We start from the raw sequence: 11,540 nt of genomic DNA on the forward strand, positions 1-11,540 counted from the left end.
TCGTCTGCCTCTAAAACCACCTTAACCACGCGAACAATGTAATTTTTCTACTGGAATGTAAATATAACAAAACAGCCGTCGATTTATTTCCCCTGTTTTCTCACACACTTGGGTATTACAGACGGCCTTTGTAAATAACTTTGTACTTTTAAGAAACAATTTTCTTGTTGTTCCGTTTTGGCTTCCCCGCTGGTACTGCTGGACACATCACAGGAGGCCTACACAGATAAAAAAAACAACGAAATAGAAAAATAAACGGTTTCATCTACACTATAAGCAATTAAATTGTTACGTCGAAGAGAGTGATGAAAAATGCTACAGCTACGTCCCCCATCCAGCACACTACAAAAATTATAGGATATATTTGGATTAAAAGACCAAATTTTAAAAAATACATCAGTGATAATGCGTCAGAATCCAGCTTTGAGATGAGGATTTTTTGCAGGATCATTTAGAATTTAAAAAAAAAAGAAAAAAAACTGCCGCAAACTGGCCTGGCCATAGTAGCTATAAACAAATAATATCAGATTAAAATAATAGACTGACGTTCAAAATTGAAATTTTTAATCGTAAACTTATCTTCTTATTTAGAGGGATTAGATGTAAACACAAAGAGTCGTGCATCTCATTTTATCAAGTGTAACCTTTAAGTTGAACGCAACAATGGACCGAACTATATAAATTGAAACGCACGTCCAGTTTAAAAACATTGGATCATTATAACCAATTCCAAACACAGCAAAAGAATGGCGCATTTTTCGGTAGCCTCACTCACCCAAGTTGTTTTGCTGTTGGTTTTCATCTGCTGGACGCCGAGTTCGACGGGCGCTGCCTTTTCCTTGGAGGAAGAATTCCTACAACTGAAGGAAAATTATGTGAGAATTAATTTAAATTTCCTTTTCAAGCGACGCTTCTGTTGTCGACAGTCTGATTCAATTTGTTATTTTGGATTTCTTGTTGTAATTTTATTCCATTTGTCAAAAGATTCAAATGAAACAAGTCGTGAAAACTTTGGAGGCCAAAGTTGAGCAACAAGATTCGCTTTTTAAAACTTGTTTTTCACGAGAGAAAAATGAACGCCCAGCAGCAGCAGCAACCGACTCTATTCCGAGTAGTAATAATCCATCGGCTGTTGCCATCAACGGACTGCCGTCCTCATGCGGGGATCTCAAAATGATTGGCCACACCTTGAGCGGAATTTATTCCGTCATGGGATCGGCGAAAATGGAATCCGTTTTCTGCGATTTCACTAAACTTCCTGGCGATGCGGGTAAATATTTCAGGTTCTCACGAATTGTTCAGTTGCAATTACTTTATTTTTAATTCTATAATTGATGAAAAGGTTTCCAGAAATGGATCGGAAACGACGTCATCACATCGGCCTATTCGCCGACGTCAGTCTATTTCTACGTCACAAGAAATTCTTATTTTGACACAATTGGAATTCCGATTCCGTTCGATTTGGCGCGGGTGAACGAGGGAAACGCCATGGATTTGACATCGGGGATTTTCACGACACCGCGACCGGGAATTTATTTTTTCTCTTTCGCGGGAGTGGCGCGTGTTTATAATGGTTTATATAATGCTGCGGTTTGGTCTTATCTTTATTTGAACGGGGAAATAATCGGGTCGAGTTTTGTTCAAGAGAATAAAGGCCCCGTTGATCAATACAGTCAGTTGTCCATCCAACTGATGCTGATCTTGAAAAAAGACGATCAACTCTGGGTGCAGATTTCTTATTCTGGTTCAGCCTCGTCTTTGCATGACAGCGGTAACCACTACACCCATTTCACGGGTTTCTTGTTGGAAGAGGAAATTGTGGCGTGAGGTTCAACATCCAACATCATCGACGACACGAACCAAAATGCGCAAAATGAACGTCGGCAGGAACGTTTGGGGAAGGGAATTTTAAGGGGGAAGGGAAGATAATTCATTCGATTCCAATTAATTGAGAATTCAGGTGGCCATTTCTTTACGAAACTTTGTCAATGTATGCAACTCAACCTACGGAATTCACTAACCAAATTTAAAATTTTCTATCTGTAAAACTCTAGACGTTACAAAATAAAAACAGATTTTGATTGCCAGACAAAAACCGAGAGGCCTTGAAACGGGAGAAAATTCGTTCGCGTCGTCTAATTCATTTACAGTTTAGAATTTTACAAAAATATTTCCACAGTTCATTATAATTGCTTGGTGTAAAAATGACGACATAGAATAAAAATTGCCGTTTCAAAAAATGAGAGACTACCATTTAAATTTAAATTTAACCCTGTCGTTTGTCGTGTTATTGATAAAAAACTTCAACTTTCAACTCTATTTTAGTTTAAGGATTTGAAATTTTAAGGTTCAACGATTGCTAATGCATTCACGACACGGGCGAGTGCACACGTCGATCGACAATTCGCGACAGATATAGAAAAGTTCTTACCTGTTGCCAGAGCTGCCTCCACTTTGATGTACGTTCGTTTGGTCTTTCAGTTCCAAGGGCAGTTGAATTTCGGCGTCGAAGTCATACCGGCCAGCGGCCAAGGCTGTCTCAATCAGGGCTTCTTTACTGACTGAATGGATTGGGCTGGATGCAGAGGTGAGCTTGCCTTCGGCTTGGATGGTCTGGATACAAATGGCATGTTAGACAAGAACTAATTAGACAAGCACAGTTTTACCTCTGCTTGATTTTAGTTGGAAGTGGAAAAAATTGTACATCACTGCTTGATTAACACATAAACTGCTTTGGAAGTACCAATTTCTCAAGAGTCAAGAGAGAACCTGTAAAATAAAAAATAAAATAAAATCATCTTGTTTGTTATTGTCGTCAATGTGCTATATTCGGTAGTAAAATAATAGTGTTGTTTATCCAAAATTTAGGGCCACAAAGCCGATGTTTGGTAGCAAAAGCTGACCTGTGGTTAATGTAAAATATTTAGGAACTTGCTGTGAAAACTTGAAATTTCCATGATCCATAAATATAATCTGATAGGGAAACAGAACAGACACAGTATCTAGAATAGTTAAAAAATACAGAGATGTGTGCAATCAATAAACTATGATCAGTCTAGAGTTACCAACTTACTTACAAATCAAATTAAGACTTTATTTGGTCCGTAAAACCGGTAAAAACAAAGAAACTGGAACACAGGTAAACTTATCGGAATAATTCGATTACAGTATGAAACCGTGTGAACTCGAATAATCACAAAACAAATATGTTGCTCAACAGTAAAAACCAAATTTCGAATCAAAAGTGTCGGTAGACGGTAGTTATCTTTTATGGACTCTTTGCAAGATAGGTGATTGATAACACCACACAAAAGGTATTTCAACTAGAAAGTGGGTTTTTCTATCGATTGTTACGTGTCGCTTTTGTTACACAACGCTATTGGATTGAAGAAAATCAAGTAAGAAATGGCTCGTTTGTCAATCTGTTTCGATTTGATGTTGATTTTAAGTTGTGGGACAATTTGTTCCTCTGCTCTTACCCCATTTTCCTTGGAAGACAAACTGCAAGAATTAGAAGTGAGACTAGAAGCCAAAATTGAGTCTAAAAATGCTCAACTTGAAGAAAAGGTGGCACAACTGGAGGTGCAACTTGAACTAAATGTAAGTCTACCGTTTGGTTTAATTTAGAGATTCACTGTGGGTAAAACATTTCCGCTTTTTTATGACAGAATGAACTAAGACTAGATTTGGCATTGAAAGTAAAACAATTAGAGGCCAAAAATGTCCAACTGGAAGAAAAAATTGGAAAACTGGAGGCCAAAGTTGAACAACAAGATTCGCTTTTTAAAACTTGTTTTTCACGAGAGAAAAATGAACGCACAGCAGCAGCAACCGACTCTGTTTCATTTATCAATAATCAATCGGATGTTGCCATCAACGGACTGCCGTCTTCGTGCGAGGATCTCAAACTGATTGGGCACACCCTGAACGGATTTTATTTCGTCATGGGACCAGTGAAAATGGAATCCGTTTACTGCGATTTCACTAAACTTCCTAGCGATGCGGGTAAATAATGTTTTATCACGAAATTTTCAGTTGCAATTATTTAATTTTTAATTTAAAAGGTTTCCAGAAATGGATAGGATACGCCGATGTCAAAACGACGCCCGTCCATTTCTACGTCCAGAGAAATTCTTCGTTTTCCACCCAAGACACTCCGATTCCGTTCGAGTTGGCGCGGGTGAACGAGGGAAACGCCATGGATTTGGCGTCGGGGATATTCACGGCACCGCGGCCGGGAATTTATTTCATTTCTTTCGCGGGAGTGGCGCGTCTTTTTTCATCTGTTGATCAAGTTGATTTTTATTCTCGTCTTTACTTGAACGGGAATCTAATCGGGTCGAGTAATGTTAACCAGAATAACGTCCCCGTTTATCTATACAGTCCTGTGACCCTCCAGTTGACGCTGAAATTGGAAAAAGGCGATCGAATCTGGGTGACGATTAATTATTACGGCGAATATTCATCCTCGTTTTTGTATGATGACGGTTCCCATTCGACTCATTTCACGGGTTTCATGTTGGAGGAGGAAATTGTGGCGTCCCTTTGAGGTTCAACTTCATCGGCGACACGAAACATTTTCGACCCGAACATTTTTGTTTCATGTCGACACGAAATTTTGGGGAAGGAAATTTTAAGGAGGAAAGGAAGAAAATTCGTTCGACTCTAACTCATTTAGGGGTAGACATTTCTGTACCAAAATTTGACTGTGAATGCAAAATTGCAAATACTCTTACTGAATACACAAACCAAATTTGAAATTTCAAGTTTCTAACTGTAAAACTCTAGAAGCAACCAGCAAAAAACAAATTTTGATTTCCAAATTTACAAAATGCAGGGTGGACAAGAAATGAAAATGAAAATTAAAAAATCAAAATTCCAACCCATCGGAAAACAAATAATATCAGACCTTGACATGAGACTGACATTTTCAAATTCTAATCGAAAACTTATCTTCTTTTTTATAGGGATTATAAGTAAACACAAAGATCCGTTTATCCCAATTTATCAAACGTAACTTTTAAGTTAAACGCAACAACGGGTCGAACTATATCAATTGAAATGCACGTCCAGTTGAAAACATTAGTTCATTATAACAAATTCCGAACAACTAAACAATGGCATATTCTCACACACCCAAGTTGTTTTGTTGTTGGACTAAAAACTGATGAAAAATGGGCAGTTTTAATCAGGTGAGTCATGAAAAGCGGCGTCATGACAACCAATCAATCAGTGAGGAGCCATTACGCATCGAAGATTAAGCGGAATAATTGTCGTCCAAAAAAAACATATTCTCTCAAAAGAACCTATAGATTCAACTAAACTTAACGGATAATTGGATGACAATAGTGACGTAACTAATTTAGTCATCAGAAAACAAATATACTGCGCAAGAATAAATTAAAACCAAATTTCGAAACAAAAGTGTCGGCAGTTATCTTTTATGGACTCGTTGCAAGATAGGCGATTGATAAAACCGCACAAAAGGTATTTCAACTAGAAAGTTTTATTCTCTGTTACGTGTCGCTTTTGTTACTAAGAAAATCGAGTAAAAATGGCTCGTTTGTCAATCTGTTTTGGTTTGGTGTTAATTTTAAGTTGCGGGAAAATTTGCTCCTCTGCTCTTACCACATTTTCCTTGGAAGAAAAATTGCAAGAATTAGAAGTGAGACTAGAAGCCAAAATTGAAGCTAAAAATGCTCGACTTGAAGAAAAGGTGACACAACTGGAGGCGCAACTCGAACTAAATGTAAGTCTATTATTTAGTTAAACTCAGAGTTTCACTGTGGGTAAACATTTCCGCTTTTCTATGACAGAATAAACTAAGACAAGAATTGGCATTGAAATTAATTCAATTAGAGGCCAAAAATGTCCAACTGGAAGTCAAAATTCAGGACCAAGAAATTATTTTAACTTCTCTGTTGGAAGCGGCTGAACTTCCGGTTTCCATTTATTCAAAATTATTTCCAGTTGAAAAAGATATTTCAATGCGATCAACTGGAAGGAGCGGAATCCCAAGGACATGCTGAGAACTCCATGCGAGTGATCCTTCACTTCCATACGGAATGCACTGGATCGATCCGGACGGACAAGGTGTCGGCGATGACCCAATTTACGTTTACTGCGATATGACATCAGGTTTACATTTCATTTTCAATTAAAGAAAAATATGATCTGATTCATTATCTTTCCATAAAAACAGGATCGACCTCAATTCTACACGACAGTGAATCTTCTTTAAATGTGAGCCACTGCGCTGGGGCCGGGTGCTATTCACGATCCATCAACTACAATTCGTCAATGGGACAAATCAAAGCTTTGATGGAATTATCCACCGAATGCCATCAGTCGATTAGAGTCAGTTTCCGTTGATCAGTTTAATTCTTAACGTTTTTAATTCTTAATTCTTTTATTAGTACGACTGCAACTTTGCCCCATTCGAGTTAAATGGCGTCGCCTATTCCTGGTGGAACGACAGAGAAGGAAATCCACAATACTTTTGGGCCGGAAGTAACACGGACGGAGTTCACACCTGCCAGTGCGGAATTGATGGAAATTGCGTCGAACCTGCGGCGAAATGCAATTGCGATTCTCTTGCACCACTTCAATTAGTCGACGACGGTGTGTAACGGTCCCCGTGTTTTTACAGAATTAAGATGAATAAAATTAATTTCGTTTGCAGGTGTCATTACCGACAAAAATGTTCTGCCCGTCACTCGTTTGAATTTCGGCAGAACTCAACTGGAAACTTCATCCGGCGTCCACACCCTTGGCCGACTCGTGTGCACAGCGACTTTGACTGGACTGCCAAAGTCGTGCCAAGATTTGTGGTTAATTGGCCACACCCTGAACGGATTTTATTCTATCATGGGATCGGCGAAAATGGAATCCGTTTACTGCGATTTCACTAAACTCCCTGACGATGCGGGTAAACTTTTTACATTCTCACGAATTATTATTCACTTGCAATTATCTATTTTTAAATTAATGAAAAGGTTTTCAGAGTTGGATTGGATACGCCGACGTCAAATCAGCGCCCGTCAATTTCTACGTCCAGAGAAATTCTTGGTTTAACATAACTGGAATTCCGATTCCGTTCGATTTGGCAGTGGTAAACGAGGGAAATGCCATGGATTTGACATCGGGAAAATTCACGGCACCGCGACCGGGAATTTATTATTTCTCTTTCGCGGGAACGGCGCGTCTTTATTCTTCATCTTCTGTTAGTTTTTATTCTCATCTTATTTTGAACGGGAATCGAATCGCGAGTAGTTATGTTTACGAGAGTACCGCCCCCGTTCATCAATACAGTCCGTTGACTTCCCAGTCGACACTGAACTTGAAAAAAGACGATCGAGTTTGGATGGAGATTACTATTACTGGTGGTTCATCCTCGTCTTTGTATGACGGCGGTAACCACTACACCCATTTCACGGGTTTCATGTTGGAGGAGGAAGTTGTCGCGTCCCTTTGAGGTTCGACATCCAAAATCATCGACGAAACGAACCAAAATGCGCAAAATGAACGTCGACACAAACATTTGGGGAAGGGAATTTTATGGGGGAAGGGAAGATAATTCATTCGATTCCAATTCATTGTGAATTCAGGTGGCCATTTCTTTACCAAACTTTGTCAATGTATGCAACTCAACCTACGGAATTCACTACCCAAATTTAAACTTTCTATCTGTAAAACTCTAGACGTTACAAAATAAAAACAGATTTTGATTGCCAGATTGACAAAAACCGAGAGGCTTTGAAACGGGAGAAAATTCGTTCGCGTCGTCTAATTCATTAACGGTTTAAAATTTTACAAAATATTCCCACAGTTCATTATAATGGCTTGGTGTAAAAATGACGACATTGAATAAAAATTGCCGTTTCAAAAACATTTGGGGAAGGGAATTTTAAGGGGAAGAGAAGATAATTCATTCAATTCCAATTCATTTAAGAGCGAAATTTCTTAAAGAAATTGAACTGCAAATGCAAATACACTTACCGAATACACACACCAAGTTTGAATTTTCTAACTGTAAAACTCTAGACGCGACCAGCAAAAAACTAATTTTGATTGCCAAATTTACAAAATACAGAGTGGACTAGAAATGGGGCAAAATTCGTTCTCTAATTCATTTACAGATTAGAATTTTTTCAAAATCTATTGTCACAATTTATGCTCATTTTAGTTTTACAGCGCTAAACACAAAATCACGCGTCTATCTTCAAAATTATGAGATTTGATAAGACTCTTCCCATAAAAATTAATAAAAAAATAAACAATTTGATTGCCGATCACAGCTTGAAATCATTGTTTGGTTTTAATTTTCAATAAAAAAAAACTGTGCATTTCAGGATATTCCGCAAAAAATGGACGGCCACGCCACCACGGTTTCAAAAAAAGACGAAAACTGTCAGTTTCGAAAGACCAAAATGTTGAGAGACCAACATTTGAATGAACCATGTCGTGTTTAGTTAATTAAACGACGATTTTTACTTGGATGACGTTCGTTTGGTCATGAAATCAGGTCAATCTCCTCCTCTATGCCAAGTACCAGGGTCGGTCATTCACGATCGTTTGAGAGCTCAATGATTTCACTGATGATTTCACATTACGTTGACCGGTTGACGCAATGTCAATGCTAACAGCTGAATGATTCTTATTATATATGCCACGAAAAAAAAATTCAAAGCAAAAATTGTTTTAAACCACGTTTTTCTAAGACCAAGAAAATTTCATTTTGATAAATGAAGAGCTGTTTCTTTGCTGGCGTCACCTACACTGACAACAGAACTTCCGTATTGGCTAAAATATCGATTACATGACTATCAGAAATAAAAGAATATTTTTTAACACTTTTTACAACACTCCTATCGCGCTTGATCTGAAGTCGTTCTACCAATGAATATTTCAAAATGAATCCTGAGTCCTGACTGAGTAAACAAAAACGGCAAGTGAAGACAGTTTCAGTCAACCGCCTAGCTTGAGGAAGGAATAATCGTACTACGTAGTATGTCACGATTGAAAAAAAAAACACCAGCAAAGAGTAAAACAGGAAGAATAAAGATAAATAGTTTTCCTACCTTTATTCCTAGGAAATACGGCCAGGTATCCACAGGTGCTCCATCCGTTGAAAGGTTGAATCCACCAGCTGGGGGATCAACCAATCCACCCGCCTAGGCGGGATAGGAAAAAGGGACTCGTGAATACACCCACACTCACATGGGCGTACACGAGGATAGAGGGGATTTAAAGAAAGGAGAAGAAGATATCCGAAACTTGACTGACATCGGTAGTTCCTCCAATCAAACGGGATGCTGTTTATCTAAATAGAAAATTAAAAAATGGGATTACAAAAATATTGGCAGAAACAACAGGAAAAAGTTGAAAAATAGACAGTTGGTAACCGTGATTGTTAATAAACAGTAGAATTTAAGGTTTCATGCACTGCATTTTCTGCAAGTCATGCATAATTAAAATATCTAGTAAAGCAGGTCGAAGGAATAAAAGTAATGAAGATCATTACTCAAGCGGTGATAATGAGATTACTGCTGATGACAGGTCAATACCATGGCAAGTAAATCTTGAAAATTGTGTTGTTATGATATGGCTGGTTCAGGCATCAAACCTGCATAAAGGAAAAGGTTATAGTGCAAACAAACTGAAATGCTTCAACAGGGCGTACATGCTAAATGCTAGTCAGGAATCAATTTTTCACCAATTTGGAACAGGTTTAACTTTTCTATTTAAGCTATCGAAATCATTGCATTTGTATTCTTACTTTAATTTTATACCTGCCAAACAGCATGGAGACGAGAGCAGGGAGAACCTCGACAGTTGACACCACGGAGTTCACACGACGACCACATTTCTATAATATTATTGGTTGTGCTTACTTTTCGTGCAACCACGTAATCGTTAGTAAAATTAGGTAGCAGTAACGTGCAATTTACAAAAATATCTTTACAATCCAAAGAACTCTTTTAAAGGTGATTGAATTTTTCCCATGTCACTCAACGAAAAATTTGTCGTCTGCATATTCACACTATCAAACACTAGTTCCAATGTTGTCACATCACCTTCTTTTTTTTACGATTATTACGAAGACAACATAAAAATAAAAACAGTGTGATAGATCACAGATAAAAAGATAAAAAGCAATTTTTGTGTTATGAATTGATCCCATTTTTGCATTTTCGTGGCATTCGCACAGAATCTGTTTGGATCATATCTGCTGATTAAAACGTATTAATTCATATCCAAGAGACCGAGACCAGGAGAAGAGTACAAAAACTAAAAACAAAATTGTAAATTTTTAGTTTTTTTTCAGAATAGACGAGAGATAATGATATCTTCATCGCAAATGCGCTGATTGGAAACCTACAAGACAAAGGTGATTTCACTAGCATGTTTAATAGTCATATATTAAATATGCTCATGCTCCCTACATGACAAATCGCTTTAACAAATCGTGCGCAGCAATAAATGGGACTATACCCCCTAAATACTCAAGGATCGATATGAGAATCGTGCTTGTAATAAAAAATAGATGGGCTATTTTACTGTAGACAGTGAGTGAAGAAAAGTTTGGGTGCTCGTCGATTCGGCAAAAAAATGGGCTGCCGAATCTTATCAGCTTTTATTTCTCGAAGATTGGAAATGAGTAACGACAGCTGTAATAACATCTGGATTTTCAAACGCATTACGTAAATATGAAATAATACTGGTAGTAGTGTAGCACTATATCTTACTGCATGCGGAAGCGCGAGTCAGGCAAAATTAACACACTATGTCTCCATTTTTCGTCCGTTTCCAATGATGTGTACTTTTATAAACAAATTCGTCCTAGCACAACGGCAATTTCCGCAGAAGAAGCTGCAAATTTGAGAGCTAAATTAACATCCGGAAACACTGAGGAAGACGAAGGATTGCAGCCAGTTACACTACGGTCTGGTGCTATCGCCGTTCGGCGAAACGTAAACAATTTGTTAGGAAGAAAAGGAGATTTAAACTAATCATTTGGACTGAAGCTTTTATAAGTTTAAAACACTCAATATAGTAGCCGGAACTCAACGTGATTTGTCGCATTAATAAAAAGTAAATATTAAGGTTCCCATAAAAACACGAGTAGCATCGGGGGATACAACACGATATAGCAGATATAAGAAATTTCTTTATGGTAAGGTGAGAAAGCAAAAATGTAATCAACTCAAGAGCATAGCATATTCGACTCCATACAAGAGAGAAAACAGGAAAAATTCTCGGAGAAGAAAGTAATAATAGGAAATCCCCCGAGAACAGACGTTACATGACCATTGGAACGTGGAAAACATTCACATAAGCTTCCCTCCCATCAATCTCTTATATCTCCCAAGTTATTCCACCTCCAAATTAATAATAGAACAGAGGAGAGAGTCAGTAATTTGATATCTTACCTTTTAAAGTAATACAACGTAAACGACAGCAGTTGACTCATCGAGGAGACGGTAGTAGTGGAGACGATGGGTCAGGGTCGTGCAGACTATTCACTACAGCAACAACAG

At 38.0% G+C, this 11,540-nt stretch overlaps 3 protein-coding genes, 1 long non-coding RNA gene and 2 pseudogenes across 4 annotated transcripts in view; 4 read left to right on the forward strand and 2 right to left on the reverse strand.

Moving 5' to 3' along the window:
* LOC124316155 (interaptin-like) overlaps positions 1-11,540 on the forward strand; it is a 98,000-nt gene that overhangs the window by 79,427 nt on the left and 7,033 nt on the right. The window lies entirely within an intron of this gene.
* The window catches only part of LOC124316217, a 190,907-nt pseudogene that overhangs the window by 21,202 nt on the left and 158,165 nt on the right, over positions 1-11,540 (reverse strand).
* LOC124316696 lies at positions 63-739 on the reverse strand. Its single transcript, XR_006911960.1, has 2 exons — positions 293-739; positions 63-218 (listed from the first exon to the last, which is right to left on the reverse strand). It is a non-coding gene; the product is annotated as an uncharacterized LOC124316696 (long non-coding RNA).
* LOC124316463 (collagen alpha-1(X) chain-like) lies at positions 689-7,751 on the forward strand. The gene is made up of 4 exons (XM_046782436.1): positions 689-875; positions 985-1,270; positions 1,343-1,835; positions 7,490-7,751. The coding sequence occupies exons 1-3, from the start codon at positions 747-749 to the stop codon at positions 1,825-1,827; spliced, it is 900 nt and encodes a 299-aa protein (XP_046638392.1). The 5' UTR covers positions 689-746; the 3' UTR covers positions 1,828-1,835; positions 7,490-7,751.
* LOC124316414 lies at positions 3,307-4,760 on the forward strand. The gene is made up of 3 exons (XM_046782345.1): positions 3,307-3,600; positions 3,669-4,005; positions 4,065-4,760. Exons 1-3 carry the CDS (start codon positions 3,406-3,408, stop codon positions 4,547-4,549), a joined length of 1,017 nt encoding a protein of 338 aa, XP_046638301.1. The 5' UTR covers positions 3,307-3,405; the 3' UTR covers positions 4,550-4,760.
* Positions 5,544-7,751, forward strand: LOC124316247 (annotated as a pseudogene).

Source organism: Daphnia pulicaria, chromosome 12 (genome assembly GCF_021234035.1).
Source record: "Daphnia pulicaria isolate SC F1-1A chromosome 12, SC_F0-13Bv2, whole genome shotgun sequence".
NCBI classification, from domain to species: domain Eukaryota; kingdom Metazoa; phylum Arthropoda; class Branchiopoda; order Diplostraca; family Daphniidae; genus Daphnia; species Daphnia pulicaria.

Excerpts from the sequence above, each read along its gene's own strand:
- LOC124316414 (XM_046782345.1), top strand. The coding sequence starts at position 3,406 with ATGGCTCGTTTGTCAATCTGTTTCGATTTGATGTTGATTTTAAGTTGT. Across the intron at positions 3,601-3,668 it reads AGGTGCAACTTGAACTAAAT|AATGAACTAAGACTAGATTT; the intron begins GTAAGTCTACCG and ends TTTTTATGACAG. Across the intron at positions 4,006-4,064 it reads TAAACTTCCTAGCGATGCGG|GTTTCCAGAAATGGATAGGA; the intron begins GTAAATAATGTT and ends TTAATTTAAAAG.
- LOC124316463 (XM_046782436.1), top strand. The coding sequence starts at position 747 with ATGGCGCATTTTTCGGTAGCCTCACTCACCCAAGTTGTTTTGCTGTTG. Across the intron at positions 876-984 it reads TACAACTGAAGGAAAATTAT|ATTCAAATGAAACAAGTCGT; the intron begins GTGAGAATTAAT and ends ATTTGTCAAAAG. Across the intron at positions 1,271-1,342 it reads TAAACTTCCTGGCGATGCGG|GTTTCCAGAAATGGATCGGA; the intron begins GTAAATATTTCA and ends ATTGATGAAAAG.